This window comes from Pantherophis guttatus, chromosome 11 (genome assembly GCF_059756535.1).
Source record: "Pantherophis guttatus breed Tessera chromosome 11, ASM5975653v1, whole genome shotgun sequence".
NCBI lineage: Eukaryota > Metazoa > Chordata > Lepidosauria > Squamata > Colubridae > Pantherophis > Pantherophis guttatus.
In genome coordinates this window covers 26,183,378-26,198,111 of record NC_142073.1, presented here as the reverse complement: position 1 = coordinate 26,198,111, position 14,734 = coordinate 26,183,378, and the positions used below count along the sequence as shown (strand labels likewise).

Here is a 14,734-nt window from a genome sequence, read left to right as displayed (position 1 = left end):
AGATCATAGAATCACAGGATTCTCTTATAACTCTGATGGGATCACAAGATTCTCTTGGCTTTAAGGACCACAACTCATCGTATAGCCCTCAATGGAATCGTAGCTACATGGAGGGAAGCATGCAGAGGGCTACCTCTGCCTTTGCCCCAATACCCTTCAACATCTTCATAAACTACTGTGTTTTCCCGAAAATAAGACAGGATCATGTTTGCTTTTGAACCCCGAAATAAGGACGTGGCCTTATTATCGGGGGTTCTTATTATTTTGGGGGTGCAGGAGGCCCCGGACAGCCTGCGCACTCACAGCCGGAGTCTGGCAGAGAGAGGCTCCCTTCATGCACCGCCATCAAGCCCTCCCCTCCCGCGGGGTATGTGTGTAGAACGCAAACAGACCGAAGGCACCAAGCCACACAAGTGCCTGTCCCCACCTCCCGCTTGTGCACCTCCCAGGCCTCATCATGTCAATGTGGGCAAAGCTGGTGAGCACCAGATCCTTGAGAAGCTTGTAGCCAATGCTGCTGGCACCCAGCACCCACACGGAAGCCACGGCCTGGGCCAGCTCTCCCTGCAGGGTCCAGCTCCAGCCGTCACCATAGAGTGGGAAGCACACTCCTAGAGCGGCCGCTGCCCTGGCTGGGGTTTGGAAGCCGCAGAAGCAGAGTTCAGGGTTTCAGCCAAAAGCAGAAGCAGCAGAAGTCTTTCTTTCTCTCCCCCAAACTCTGCCTTCTTTTTCTTTGTCTTTTTTTTTTTTAATTTGATTTATATGCCGCCCTTCTCCGGAGACTCAGGGCGGCTTACAATGCATTAAGCAATAGCCTTCATCCTTTTGTATATTTATACAAAGTCAGCTTATTGCCCCCACAAACTGGGTCCTCATTTCACCTACCTTAGAAAGGATGGAAGGCTGAGTCAACCTTGAGCCTGGTGAGATTCGAACCAGCAGAAATTGCAGGCAGCTGTGTTAATAACAGGGTGCGCTAAACTTTCCTCTTTCCCTGTCTCCTTTCCTGTCCCTTCTTGCATACTCAAATGCAAAAGGGAAAACATTTCTCCTTTTCTTTTGTTTTTCGTTTGTTTGTTTTGTTTTGTTTTTTTTATTGCAAAAATTTTACAATTACATTTTCACCCCTTTTCCCCCCCCACCCCCCCCCCAGACTTTCCAACCTCCCTAACCCTCCCCTCCCCCCAGACTTCCCTATACTCATAACTGGTAAAGAAAGATAAAAAAAAACACAAAAAAAACCCTTAATATGACACTTATGTCGTTTGTTTGTTTTGATAGCTCTCTGCCAGTGAAAATGGAGCTGGGGGGGGTGCATTTTCAGCCCGTATGGCTTCCTGCAACCCTCTGCCAGCAAAAACAGAGCTCGTGGGGTGGGGTGTGCATGCCCCCCCCCCCAACCTCCATTTTTGCTGGCAGAGGATTGCAGGAGGCCGTCCTGGCTGAAAATGGGGCCTGGGAAAGCTGTGTTTGGCCCTCTCAAGCTCTGTTTTTGGTGGCGGAGGCACTGGGGGCTGGTCCTTTGCTGTTTCCAGGGTGGCCTCACAGGTCAGATCTAAACCCACTGTGGGCTGCGGGCCTTGAGTTTGACACCCCTGCTTTACACCATCCCAGAAAGGGGGAGGTGGGAAGGGCCCCCACAAGCCCCATATTCTGCCTGGAGAGCCCAGGAAAGTAATATACCCATTGAAAGTAGAACTCCGAGCTAGGTAGATTCCTCAAAGAACAATTTATTGGATACATCATATTAGCACAACTGGTGAAAACCGACTCTGAAAGTTCCTGCGGTTTTTACCTAATTAAAAAGTGAAAGTTCCCCTTTTCCCCCAAGTCACATTGTCTAATAGAGGGGCTTGCCGGTTGCTTGGTTACTCCACTCCTCCTCTTCCCTAGCCACCTGCTGGAATGTCCTTGGTTCCCAGAGGAAAATTATAATTCTGACTACAAAACCCAAGCTATCTATTTCCCCCCCTCCCTGTCCCCTCTTCTGCCTTGTGGCAACCCTGAAGCCTCCAAGATGGCCTCAGCCAGGTTCGCTTCAGAGTTGGCACCATGGACATTTGAGCAAAGGAGCAGGATTCTGGAGAGCTGCAGTGAAGTACCCCTCCCCATTAGTGATGAGATGCCTATTTCAAGCCCTCCTTTGCTCCTGAGGGGGAGTCCTAGGAATTGGAAGTTGTGCGAGTCCCTCTTGATTCCCTACCCTTAGCAGAAGCTGTGGGCACAAAGAAGCAATTGGTGAGTTAGTTGGAACCAGGATTCTTGGTAGGAGGGAAAACAAGGAAATTTGGCGGCTTTGCTGGGAAAAACCAACTGGAGCCTTTACGTTCTTCGCATGCAAGTGGTGTTTTGCTAGTGGAATCTGACGTTTTGAGGAAGGATTTAATATATGGAACAATGTTAATATTTGGAATTCCAAAATATTGCATGCATTTCTACTGCAAGAGACGGGTTCCGCTAAGAAAATCTGTCCATGTGGGCTTTGGCAGGAGATTTGATGCGTCCTGATCTGTTTATGCTGCAAATAAGAGGCGCTTTTCCTTGAAGCATGGCAGCAGCGCGTCTTCTATGTTGGGCCCACAGATGAACGGGCAGCTGCTTCTCGTGTGCTAGGCGCAGTTGGCTGTTGCTGCTCCTCTTGCAGCCTTTGGGGCCCTGAGCTAGTGTTGATTTGACTTGTTACCTGTTTCATTGTGTAATTGCGACCTTTCTCTTTCTCTTTCTCTTCCCACCGTCCTCCCAGGTTCAGATTTTGGTTGAGCACCTGCCAGAAGTATATTGAAAAGTTGCCGCCACAGAGAGCAGCGCAAGGAAGTGCCACCTTGCAGCTCCATGTCTGGCAGATGCCACACGAGAGAAGATGCTGCTGCACTGACTGGGCATTACCTGTGTCACCCAGTGGTGGGCGCCACAGGCCAAGGGTGCAGGGAGAGCCTGGCCTGGCCAGGAGACCTCACTCTGTGGCAGCGCTGCAGATGCGATGCCCTCTCGTCAGCCCTGGGAAGCAGAGGGCCGCCTCAGAGGCGAGGCGCACCCATGGGGAGGGGCAGCAGCTCTCCACGTCCCAGCTGGGGGCCTCAAGGATGTCGGTGACATGGCTCTGATAGCGGCTGCTCTCCCTCCCTCTGTGCGAGACCCAGCATCCTGCAGCTAGGAAGAAGAGGCAGAGGCCCCCAGCCCCCCGCTCCCCGGAGTCAAGCCTCTTCTCTGGAAAGAGACATTTTCAAAACAGGTTTTATAAGAATTCAAAATGGCAAGGAGGCCCTGTGAGTTTTCCTTCTGCAGTTAAAGGTCTGGTTCCCGAAGGCGGAGGATCTCGTATGCTTCAGTGCAGGAAGACCATCTCTGGTCTGGCCATCGCTTGCTGTGGGACCTTCATGACTCAGAAAGGGTAGTCCAGTCAAGTCCAACTCTTGGCCGGGCCTGCTCCCCCTCCCCTTTTCCATTGACTGCAGCTGTGCGGAAGGGGCCTTCTCCTTGGAGCCCGCCATGAAGTTTTCCTTGCGCTTCTGGTTCCTCTCTACGGCATTCCTGCTTGTCTTCATCATGTCGCTGCTGTTTACCTATTCGCACCACAGCATGGCCTATCTGGACCTCGGTGGGCTGAATGGGCTCCACCGGGTGAAGCTGGTGCCCAGTTACGCCGGCATGCAGCGCCTGAGCAAGGAGGGGCTCTTGGTGAAGAGCTGTGCCTGCCACCGGTGTGCCATGGAGTCCAGTGACACCGCCTGGTTCGACAGCCGCTTTGATGGCAACATCTCCCCGGTGTGGACCAAAGAGAACGTGGACTTGCCGCTGGATGTCCAGAGGTGGTGGATGGTGAGTCCTGCCGGCTCTTTGCCCAGACAGAAGCAGCTGCTCAGCTCCTGGAGGAAGGGCGAGTCCATGCCTCCTGCTTGGGTAAAATTGCCTCAAGAACTTTGCTGGGCAGTTTTGCAAATAATCCCAAAATCCTTTGGACCTGCTCGGTGGCAAAAGCATGGCCAAACTCTTTTTCATTATTTAAACTGTGTGATGCTCTTCTGTCTGCCCATTCCCCCACACTTCACCCTCAGTCCGTTGACACCTCCACTCCCCTGTGTGCATAACAGACCTCTGAGCATTCCTGCCTTCTATTTTCTTAAGTGGACCTCCGAGTTGACAAGCCTTTTCCTTGAGATTGTGGAGTTAATCTGTTTTGGCAGATTTTTTTCTTTTGTGGCAAACCCCCCAAAAAGCAAAAGAATTAATTCATGGGAAAAGGCAGGTGGCGGTTTAGAAGCAGAAAGCAGGGGACTAATTTTCTCCAATGCTAATTTGGTGTCGTACTTTTTTTAATCAGCCATCAAAATGTGGTACGAGGGAATAAGTAACGGTGAACAGAGTCTGGGTGAGAGGAAGCATCTTCATCTCTGGAATTTGCAGCCCTGGCCCATGAGGCCGCAAAGGCAGGAGCTGGTTGGCCTTGCCTCAGGCTGATGCCTTCCTGGTTTTGATTCCTGCCTCCTAGCTTCCTATTGAGAGTCACTTTGGTGCAGTGAGTAAAGGTGCTGGGCCAGGAATAAAGAAACCCGAGTTCTAGTCCTCCCTTAAACCTGAGGCCAGCTGCAGGAGTGCAGGGCGGTCACTCCCTCTTGGCCTTAGACAGGGAAGTCAAGAAAGAAACCCCAGATGTCCTGAAATATATTCTGCAGCTGCTCTCGGGGTCAAGATGGACGTGGAGGACCGGAATGCCACTGCGGCCACCACATCTGTCTTTCCCCAGGCTTTTTATCTTGAGCTGCTGGGGACCTCAGGCTACACCAGAGCTTGACTGTGCTCCTTGTGTGATCATGTCACCCAGTTAATGCTACCTGACAGCAGGAATTCTATAGACTCACCTGGGGCAGCCATTTTTAAGCATTGCTGAAATCTGAGGAAAAATATTTCTTGTAGGTCATGTATTAATAAGACAGCATGCTCTGCCTTCAAATACTCTTTTACAGCAAATTAACAAATAACTAGAAAAGTGCCATTAAAAACACAGGCAAAAGACATTTCAGGACATCATGGGTTGTGAATTGCAATCCAAGTACCTGGGCATCTAGTCAAACTCAACTAGAAGGGCATAGTTGCAGTTATAATGGTTAGATCAATTCAGTCAATTACTGACCACTTTGTCAGATTTAGCTTTGACAAATAATGAGCTTCATCAACATCGGGTTCAACCCTGTGACTTTGGGATGCAAGCTTAGTATTTGATGGCTTTAAATAAGTCCCTACTTCTGGGCCCACAGGCCTTGCCTTCTAAAATAGCAACTTCCTGATGGTCTGGTCTGGCTTCTTATTTTTGAGGAATTCTGGAAAATTGGTGAAATGCCAGGCAGGAGGAAGGCAGGATCTAACGCCTTCAAAAGGGTTGTGTGTGTGTCATCATATTTATGTGATGCGCCCATGTGACCCCCCATGTGTGACTCCCTCCATGCCCATGTGACCTCCCCCAAGAGGCAGGTTGGAGGAGAAGAGCCGGAGTTTGCAAATGCAGCCTTCGTTCTTAGGCTAGAAAACTGCAAATGACCAGAACTTCACAACGGGACTAGGAAGGAAGGAGTCCTGTTGGGATGTTCTGGAATGACCTTTTGTTGTGAGAGTCCTAAACTTTGCTGTCTTTGCTGTCCAAGATGTGGCGTGTTTAGGCTAAGCCTGCCTCATTGCAAAGGCTACCCCATGTCCCCTTTCTTACTTATTCACATTCTCTATCTTGTCACCCACCCAGCCCTTTGCAGGCTGCCTCTTAACATGAGTATGTGGAGTACTCCCTGCAAGCCCAGGTGCAGAACTCTGGTGGGGCTCAGGGGAGAGGCTCTTCCTCTCTTCCCCAGCTGTCTCTGGGGCCTCAGTACGGGCAAAGGAGGGAAAGGATCCACTGGAGTTTGGGATGCTGATTGGGTGAAACTTGGCTCTCCTGTTTCTCTGCCAGAAGTGGGCAGTCCTTGTCCTTGTCCACCTGTCCTGCTCCTACTTCTAGGTGCCCCTAGATGCCCATCTGGTCCTGAGTCTGGTGCCAACTTCACTGCCCCAGAGGAGAATTTCCTAGGACATCTGACACACCCCAGCTTTGGCGAGAGACACTAGAGGGGTGTTGCTTTTCTTGATCCAAGAAGTTTCTTGATGTATTGTAGTCCATGTTCATCTAGTGTTCATGGGCCTGAGCTGTGAGCACTTCAGAGCAAGTCCATGCCTGTTATAGTTAAATTCAATCAATCGTGGTAACAGTAATGCAACAAAAACCAATATCACAAAGCAATGTTGGTGACATAACAGTGGCTATCAGGCATACATTAAAACTGAATAAGAGGTTGGGTCTTTCAAAGATCTTTGAGACTCAGTGTTACCTCAGATGTGGGGGGGCAGCATTGCCTCCAAATGCCAGGTGCGGGGGGGGGGCAGTCAGTGGATGGAAAACAGGAGGTCTCTGACTGCTACTTGTGGGCTGCCCCCAGAAGCATCTGGTTGGCTGTTGCAAAAAGAAAGCCCTGGACCAGGTGGGCCTTGTCCCAGTTCAGTTCCTCAAATTGCCCTTCCAAAGCAAGGGGGACTTTGAAGAGGATCTCTTACAGAGGAGACGCTGAAGGATTTTGATGAGCATTTAATGGCTGCAGACCATTTCGTTGCAACTGAGATGGAGATGTGCCCCAAAGACGAATCTTTTCTGTGTTTTGTGAGGTCCCCTGGTTTATACTCGGTTTGATCAACAGTGGGATCAGTACTTGTGACCCAAGTTCGGCTTGTCCTGTCCTCTCTCTCTCAAAACCCCCCCAGACCTTTTCAGCTACTGCAATAGTCCCACTTTTTCTAGATGCTGCAGCCCCAGTTCAAGTCCCACAACCTTCACGAAGTGTTGGGCAAGCTCTTCCAGATTGTTCCAGGAGAGGATCCATACAGGTGCCGGGAGTCCCCATCCTGCCGGCGCTGTGCTGTTGTGGGCAACTCAGGGAACTTGCGAGGCTCTGGCTACGGCCAAGACATCAATGGGCACGACTTCATCATGAGGTGAGGAGCGAAATGGGGGAGGACCTGGGAACTGTGGTGTGGGGGTGCAAGCAAGCAATTTGTGCAAGTGATATATTTATCACAGTTTTCATTATGCTCTGTTGCCATCAGAATAATCTTAAAAGTGGATGTATCTATAAATATACTGATCCAAACAAAACAGGCACAGAATTGGGTCCTCAGAAAGTTTTCCGAGTGTTGCATCCTAAGCCAAGCAAGCTGGTTAAATGTTTGTGTCCTTCAATCAGATGGGACCAACTCTTTTAGCAGATTTGATTCTCCAAATAGGTCACTGTGAGTGTGTATGATAGCTGCTCCTATATAGTTCTGGCTTAAGGCAGCAGAGTTGTAAACCAAGCTGATCAATACAATTTGTTACCTACATCTGTCTAACAGCACCTGCAAACTTCAACAGTAGGCCAGGAATCTAATCCAGGGTTGTGGTATTCAGCATGCATTCATACACAAGATTCAGAGAGGGAACCAACACAGAATAAACCATCTGCCTTTCCTAGAAAGGAGACAACAAGCTGAGCAAGAGCCATAAGGAAAAATCATAAAATAGACCTTTTCTGAAGACCAAACTTTCCTTGATCACACCACCCCCGCCGATGTCCTCTCCTGCCTTGGTCTATGGCCAACCGTTGGAAGAACAGATGAAGGCATCTCCTGTGCCTCACACACTTTTGCTTTCTTTCCTAGCTCTTTGGAGCCTTTAGATGTTCTTCTCAACCCCTTTTGGTGGTGTAATTTGTTTCAACATGAAACATTCAGTTTATCATCAGCCGCAATTCCAAATAAAGAACTTTGTACTTGTTTCTCTTAAATTTCAATCAATGACTTTTATCCCATTTTCCAGCCACCAGGATCAATTTTATTTCTGCCTTCTAAGGAATTAAGTGTCTCATCCAATTTTATATTATTTCCATTATTCCTTGTCTGGCCTTCAGGTGCCTTGGAAAATAGCTTGACCCCCTTCCTCCTCTCTGTGGCAGCCCCTCAAATATTGGAAGACTGCTATCATGTCTCCCCTGGTCCTTCTCCTCACTAGACTAGCCAGGCCCGGTTCCTGCAACCGTTCATTGTATGTTTTAGCCTCCAATTCCCTAATCATCCTGGTTGCTCTTCTCTGCACTTTTTCCAGAGTCTCAACATCTTTTTTATAGTGTGGTGACCAAAACTGGATGCAGTACTCTAGGTGTGGTCTTACTAAGGCTTTAGACTGGTATTAGTACCTCACTTGATCTTGATTGTATCCCTCTGTTAATGCAATTTAGGATTGCATTGGCTTTTTTGACTTTCTTGTTGTTTTTTTTCCTTAAAAATATTTTGCCTCTCATCCAAAAAGCTTTTTGGGTTCACTGAAGAAGTACTTGTGGATGAGAGGCAAAATATTTTCAAAAAAACCAACGAAATCCAGTTGCCTTTTGAAAAAGCACCTTTGGGACATACTTAGCTAAATTTTAAAGCCAAACCTCTCAAAGTATGGGAAGGTGGAAAATTCCAGCCTGATCCATTTAGCGATGTGTTATGTCATTGTTGTGCATGGTCTTGGGGACCAAAAAGAGCCCTAACCCTCTGCAGAAGAAGTGGGCAGCCTTGTGGGGGAGGGAGAATCCTTCTTCTTTCTTTAAGAATCAAGGCGTGAAGAAACATCCTTTTCCCTCCTACAGAATGAACCAGGCACCTACAGTGGGCTTTGAGGCAGATGTTGGGAGCAGGACAACCCACCATTTCATGTACCCCGAGAGTGCCAAGAACTTGCCTGCCAATGTCAGCTTTGTCCTGGTGCCCTTCAAAGCCTTGGACCTGCTGTGGATCGCCAGTGCCCTCTCAACAGGCCAGATCCGATTGTACGTATCTCTGAGGGAAGTTGATTTGAGGAAGAGTGGGGAGCTGGATATTTAGGGGAAGGGTCTACCCCTCTCCTTTTCATCCCTCTCCAAAGGGGAGCTGATTTACTATAGCTGCTTTGGCTGGCAGTTATTCCACCTGAGGTACTGTGGCCAAAGTGGCTTCAGCTACCCTGTGCGTGTACCCCATGCTGCCCGAGTAGCCTCTGGCTTGGAATATTGCTTTCTACATAGGGCTGCCCTTGAAGATGACTCGGAAGCTGCCCCTGGCCCAGAATGTGCAGTACAAGCAGCGAACACCCCTGGATCATTGCCCTGCCATGCACTGCAGGATTCCAGGTGCAATTCATGGTACTAGTGGTCACCCAGGAAGTCCTGCCCGGCACAGGAGCAGTGTATTGGAGGGAGTTTTCCATCTCCAGTTCTCTGCCATCCTGCAAGACCCAATACTGTTGGCATGCTCTGCTTCTCTTATGGGACCCCAAAGTCATGCCTTCTCTGTCAGCATGTGCCGCGTTGAGCAGCATCCACTCCAGGATTCCAATGGTACCAACACTGATGCCCTTTAAGAAGGACCCAAAGACCTGTTTTTCTCCCAGGTCCCGGGTCCATATATTATATGAGTTATTGGAGATCTGGTTTGTCCTGACATGGTGCATTTAGTTATTTAATATTGCAAAGTCCCCAATAAGCTGCCCAGAGCTGCTTGGCAAGCAAGCAGCCGTACTAATAGTGGAAGTAATGCAGACCCTGCCCAGGAAGGGCTGAAGAGCAAGAGAGCCCCTCTCTTTAACTCTTCTTGTGCCTTGGACTAAGGACACCCAGAATTTTCTCTCCTTCACGTAAGGGATCCTCTATTGGAGAGAGCCTGCCTAGCTCAGGTAAGCACCGGCTCCCTCTAGTCCTTCCTCCTGGCCTGCTGCTTTGGGCCTCACTTTTTTTATGTATAAAATGTATAGGTGCCCATCTTATCTCAGGGTTAACTCTTAGAATCCCTTTGAGCAAAATTCTCCTTGACGTCCTTGAGAGGCCCTGTGCCCTGAGGGGCAGGTGAGGGTTAGGTATCTTGTTGCTGTGCTGAGGCAGAAACAGCTGATCCTAGCTGGTGAAAGCATCTGCCACCTTTGCCTGTTTCACTTCTGAAGTGGCCCCGTCTCTCCCTGCTACCTCTGGCAGCTGCTTCCCCCAGGCCCTTCCCTCCTGGAAGGGAGCAGGAGGGGCACAGGTAGCCTTCTTTGTTTCATGCCACAGTTATTGATGCCTTGCTTCTTCTCTCCCGTGCCTCTTGTAGCACTTACGCACCAGTGAAGCCATTCCTCCGGGTGGACAAAGAGAGGGTAAGTTAGATACAGGTTATTTACCGATTTCTTTCAACATTTATATATTCCCTATGATGAGCTGTATCCCCCGGGTTCACTCAAAATTAAGGAAATGAAGGAAAACACTATATGAGAAAACACACAAAATAATTATAGAGCGCTGACCCCCCTCCAAGCTTTCCAGTGCTCCCCTGAAGAAAGCTTGCCCAAGCTGCCTCTCGGTTTGTTCTGCGTCCCTTCAGCAGAGAGAAGTGGGGATGGATAAACCACATGGGCAGATTTTGCCCATCGTCCTTTAAGTTATATCCCTGCATTTAGCAGAGGGTTGAGCTGAGTGGCCCCTGGAAATGTTTGATTTTAAAGTATTCGGTGGTTGCAGAAAGTCTGGCCCAGGGCTGTGTGCCCTTGCTGCCGCCCCCTCTTCCATGCCCTAGCCCTGCCTGAATGGGTTGGGCCAGAGATCCAAGGTGTTCTGATATTTTTGAGGGTTTGGGGAGGATCAGAGGGCGGAAAAACCTCCTAAGCCTTGACGTTCTGATTTTATGCTGGGAAGCGTCACACGATGGGCCTCTGCCCCACCTCTTTTGGGGAACTCCACTTGACCTCCCAGACCAGGTATGGTCCTTGAGTCTCACCTATTGTACATCCTGCTTCAATTGCTGGGATTATTTTTGCAATTTATGTGTTGGTTTAGTAATGTTATTTTTATCTTGTGCGTAAACCTTTTCTGTAAGGCAGTATTTGCCATCAAACCTGAAAACGGGCTTAGTTGCGCCCTGTGAATCTCTGCTGGGGCTTCACCCAGAGAGCTGAAGTTGGGCTGGCTGAGCAAAAAGCCCCTTCTTGATGACTCCTTTGGTTTCTTGTCTTTAGGTTCAGATCTACAATCCAGCATTCTTCAAATATATCCATGACCGGTGGACAGAGCATCATGGCCGCTATCCCTCCACAGGCATGCTGGTGCTGTTTTTTGCCCTGCATGTTTGCGATGAGGTTAGTTTTGGTAGGCCAGGCAAGTTGTCCCAGTGGGAGTAACAGCAGCATTCCTGCTGCCGATTAAACGATGCATGTGCTTCGATTTTGAACTTTGAAAACAGAGCTTTAGTTATATTTTTTCCTCAGATACGGGATGTGCAGGAAGGGGGCTGAGTTGTAACCTGTTCGTCTCAGAAATGAGAGGCAGGGTAGAAGAGTAGGCCCTCTCCTGAATCCCCAACTGACATTGTCTCAGGCTTTGCGCTGGTCACCTATCAGTGAAGGGTCTGGATGAAGGGGCAGGAAAGGTGGGATAATGAACCAGGATGGCTCACTAAAGCCATGGGAAAGAAGAGTCAGGAGAGTTACTAGAGATGCTCAAGCAGCCATTGGTCAAGGAGGTGACCTTGACCCAGATCATCTCTGAGGTCCCTTCAGACGCCATGAAGCTTAAACTCAAGAGTTGTCCTTCTTGTGTTGGCCTGGTGAGTGGGAATCCTTTGGATGCCACTCAGAACCTGTTTTGGAAGAAGGCTGAGAATTGGGAGTGTTGGTCAAATAGTCAAGAGGGGGTCAGAAATGGGGCTGACCTTTGGGTGGCAGCAGTAGAGGAAATAGTTTTCCTTCAGATTCTTGCTTTATGTGATGTCAGACATTTTTTCTCGTTCTGGGTGGGGGTGGGGGAGGTTAGTAACCAATGTTCAACATGGGGAAGCCAACAAGGGAAAGAATGTCAGTCATTTCTTAATCCCATCAATTTTCGGCCCGTTTCAGTAGAAAATGTAGGCTGGTGTCTGGGTTGTCTGGAGTTCCCCCAATGAGTGGGTCTTTTTTCCCTTTCCCGGTGACAGGTCAACGTCTTTGGGTTTGGGGCAGACGGCCATGGCAACTGGCACCACTACTGGGAGAACAACCGCTATGCTGGAGAGTTCCGGAAAACCGGAGTGCACGATGCAGACTTTGAGGCCCACATTGTGGACGTCCTGGAGAAGGCTAATAAGATCAGTGTTTATCGTGGCCACTGAGGTTTCCAGCTGCTACCAGGCAGCGTGGCTGCATGAAGACGGACGGATCTCCTGCACCTGTTGCACCATTTGGAAGAAGAAATGAGGAGCATAGGGAGGGGAGGACACCAAAGCCGAGGAGGTTCCAGTGAAGCAGATTCAAGCAGAGAGCAGCTCGAGTCCTCCTCCTTCCTTAGAACAAACAGATAAGATGCAGGAGCCTCTGCAGCAGTCGAGCAACGGAGGAAGAGAAGAACCGCGGGGGGGCGTTCAGGCTCCTCCTCCTCCTCTTGCTTCTGCCCAAGTCTGACTCTACAACTGAGACCCCCTTTTGCCTCCACCAAGCCCCACGAGGGGCACATCGAGACTCTTTTTTAAAAATTAAGCTTTTCTTCAGTAAATGAGAGTAGCTTCCTGCCTTTGCCCCAGGAAGTTGTTTTTCTTTTTTTTCTGTCCAATTAGGTGCCAGGTTGGATTGCATTTTTGTCCCAGACACATAAACTCCTGGAGAAACCTTGGAGGAGAAGCCAGGAAGAGCCTGCAGCTTTCCTGGAGATTGTGAACATTGACATCTAGCTCAGGGCATGGTGTGCTTGCAACGAGGGTAGATGGTCTTGTTCCCAGAGCATCCAAGAAGTCCTGCCGAAGCGCTCAGATTCTGCAGACTGTGACTCTGACTCTGTCCTGCCCTCCAATACGGCAAGATCTCATCCCTTTGCCCGTAGATTCCTGGCCGTCCAGACCTCCTTCTTTCCTCTCTCCACTTAACATATTTTCAGTCACATGTTCTGTTCATGGCAGGGATGCAAGAAAGGGCTGCCCTTCAGATCTTTAGGGGGAGAGGCTTCTCCTCTCTCCCCTCTCCAGGTTGCAGCCTTTCTCCAGGGGAAAAAGGGGTGGCTGACAAATGGGTCACATCGAGTCAGAATCCTGATGCCTTCCAGGATGTAATCCGCAAGCGATTAACATTTTCTAGGCCACTTTCTGCAAAGGAGCCATCAGAGCTAGCAGTTTTAGGCCTGCATTTACCTTGCTAGCCAAGGGGAGGGCTTCAGGATTCTGTGTTCCTGCCGGCTCTCCTTCATTGAGAGCAAGAGAAGCGGCTCCTGAGTCAGCCTGGCTGCCTTCTCTTGCTCTGGGTGCAAGAAACAGGAGCCTTTCCAGTTGCTTTGGCGATTAAGGTCTTGGAGACAAATGGCAAAGCAAGTTGCCCATAAGCAGTTTTCTTCAAAAGGACAATCCCAGCAAACGGTATTAAATCAGTGTTTTCTTTCTTGAAATAATTGAATTCTACAGCATGAAGGAGCTGTGGCAATGGTGGCTTTTTGTTACAAGCATAACTAACAATATTTCCCCAAGATATTTTTGGAGCACTAAAAAATAAGAAATAGCAGCAATCAGGGATCTATAAATCAGCCCTGGCCTTGGTGGGTCAATAGCTTCTGGCTGACACCAGGGCAGCTTTCTATGGTCATATCAAAGTGGACGGTACCCTCCCCAGTGGTGCTGGGTCACCCTTGTGCTTCTGGGACAGCATCAAATCTGATTGTCACCCCTCCCTCCCTCCCTCCCCTCCACACCTACTGCAACTGGATTGCAGTTTCCCTTTGGTATGCTCTGTGATGCCCCTCGGAACTCTCTAGCTTGATGCCTTGAGCTGCAGATACAGTACCTGCAGCCAAGGAGCTGGCAGGTTCAAGTGTGCCCAGGATCCCTGGACCTTTTTGCCTTCTCTCAACCATTGTTTCTCCACAAAAGAGGTTGGGGAAAGGTCAGCTGACTGTGGGACTGGCAGATAATCGCCAGTGTCATCAGGACTGACCTGGAGTAGGCACTCTTGATGGCCTACAAGAGTTGCTTTGCTTTGGTTCTACAAACAAGAATTGTGTGACCTTAAGCTCTTTCCCCCTTGATCCCTGCAACTGAGGTACCAGCTAGAAGCATGGGCATGGTGCTCCCTGGGCTTTGGGGCTTCAGAGCTGGCAGCTGCAGCCTTCTGCTGACTTCTTCCCACATCAATTGCAGTTGCAGTGCCTCCAGTTCATTAGGGTACTCTTCCAGGGGGCTTCCTTAGTGAACTGTTGATAGCCCTTCACACGTCTTTATCCCACTGTCCCTGGATGGCATGGCATGGCATGGGCTGATGAGAGACTGGCTAATCCCAGGAGCTTTTGCAGCTGGCAGAATGGCTGCCTGGCTGCACTGAGGCTGCCATTATTTCTTGGACTGGGCCCGCACTCAGTGTCAGAGTGAGGGGGGGACACTGAAGTAGGGAGATCTGATGGTCCAGCCTGGGCTTCTTCCTGTCCCAGGACAGTCCTGGCCAAATAAGTTGCTGCTTCTGCTCCAGAGATTGGGAGTGGCCATTGCCCAATTCTTGCAAATCTTACAGGCTCAGGAAGTCCTACAGCCAAAGGGTTTGTTTTCCTTCCTGTCTCGGAAGCTGCCTATGCTTCAAACCAGTGATGCTGCCCCTCCTTTTGTTGTTTTTTAATTTCACAGGCTACAGTTTGGAAGAACTGGATTTGTTTTGTGTTCTGCTACACAAAATAAAATCTGTACCTTTTCCTTC

General features: G+C 49.4%; 2 protein-coding genes across 3 annotated transcripts in view; both read left to right on the top strand.

Moving 5' to 3' along the window:
• Positions 1–3,819, top strand: part of LOC148112314 (uncharacterized) — a 20,289-nt gene extending 16,470 nt beyond the window's left edge. Inside the window, exon 3 of the mRNA XM_087877322.1 lies at positions 2,744–3,819. Coding sequence (XP_087733448.1) covers positions 2,744–3,104 — 361 coding nt within the window. The 3' untranslated portion in view covers positions 3,105–3,819. The remainder of the gene's footprint in view (positions 1–2,743) is intronic.
• ST3GAL2 (ST3 beta-galactoside alpha-2,3-sialyltransferase 2) lies at positions 2,744–14,734 on the top strand. Of its 2 annotated transcripts, none has more exons than XM_034425662.3 (6): positions 2,744–3,819; positions 6,818–7,011; positions 8,685–8,864; positions 10,156–10,201; positions 11,057–11,176; positions 12,010–14,734. In XM_034425662.3, the coding sequence occupies exons 1-6, from the start codon at positions 3,490–3,492 to the stop codon at positions 12,181–12,183; spliced, it is 1,044 nt and encodes a 347-aa protein (XP_034281553.1). In that variant the 5' UTR covers positions 2,744–3,489; the 3' UTR covers positions 12,184–14,734. The 2 variants fall into 2 exon arrangements, with proteins under 2 accessions (XP_034281553.1, XP_034281551.1); XM_034425660.3 differs by having other exon boundaries at positions 3,178–3,900.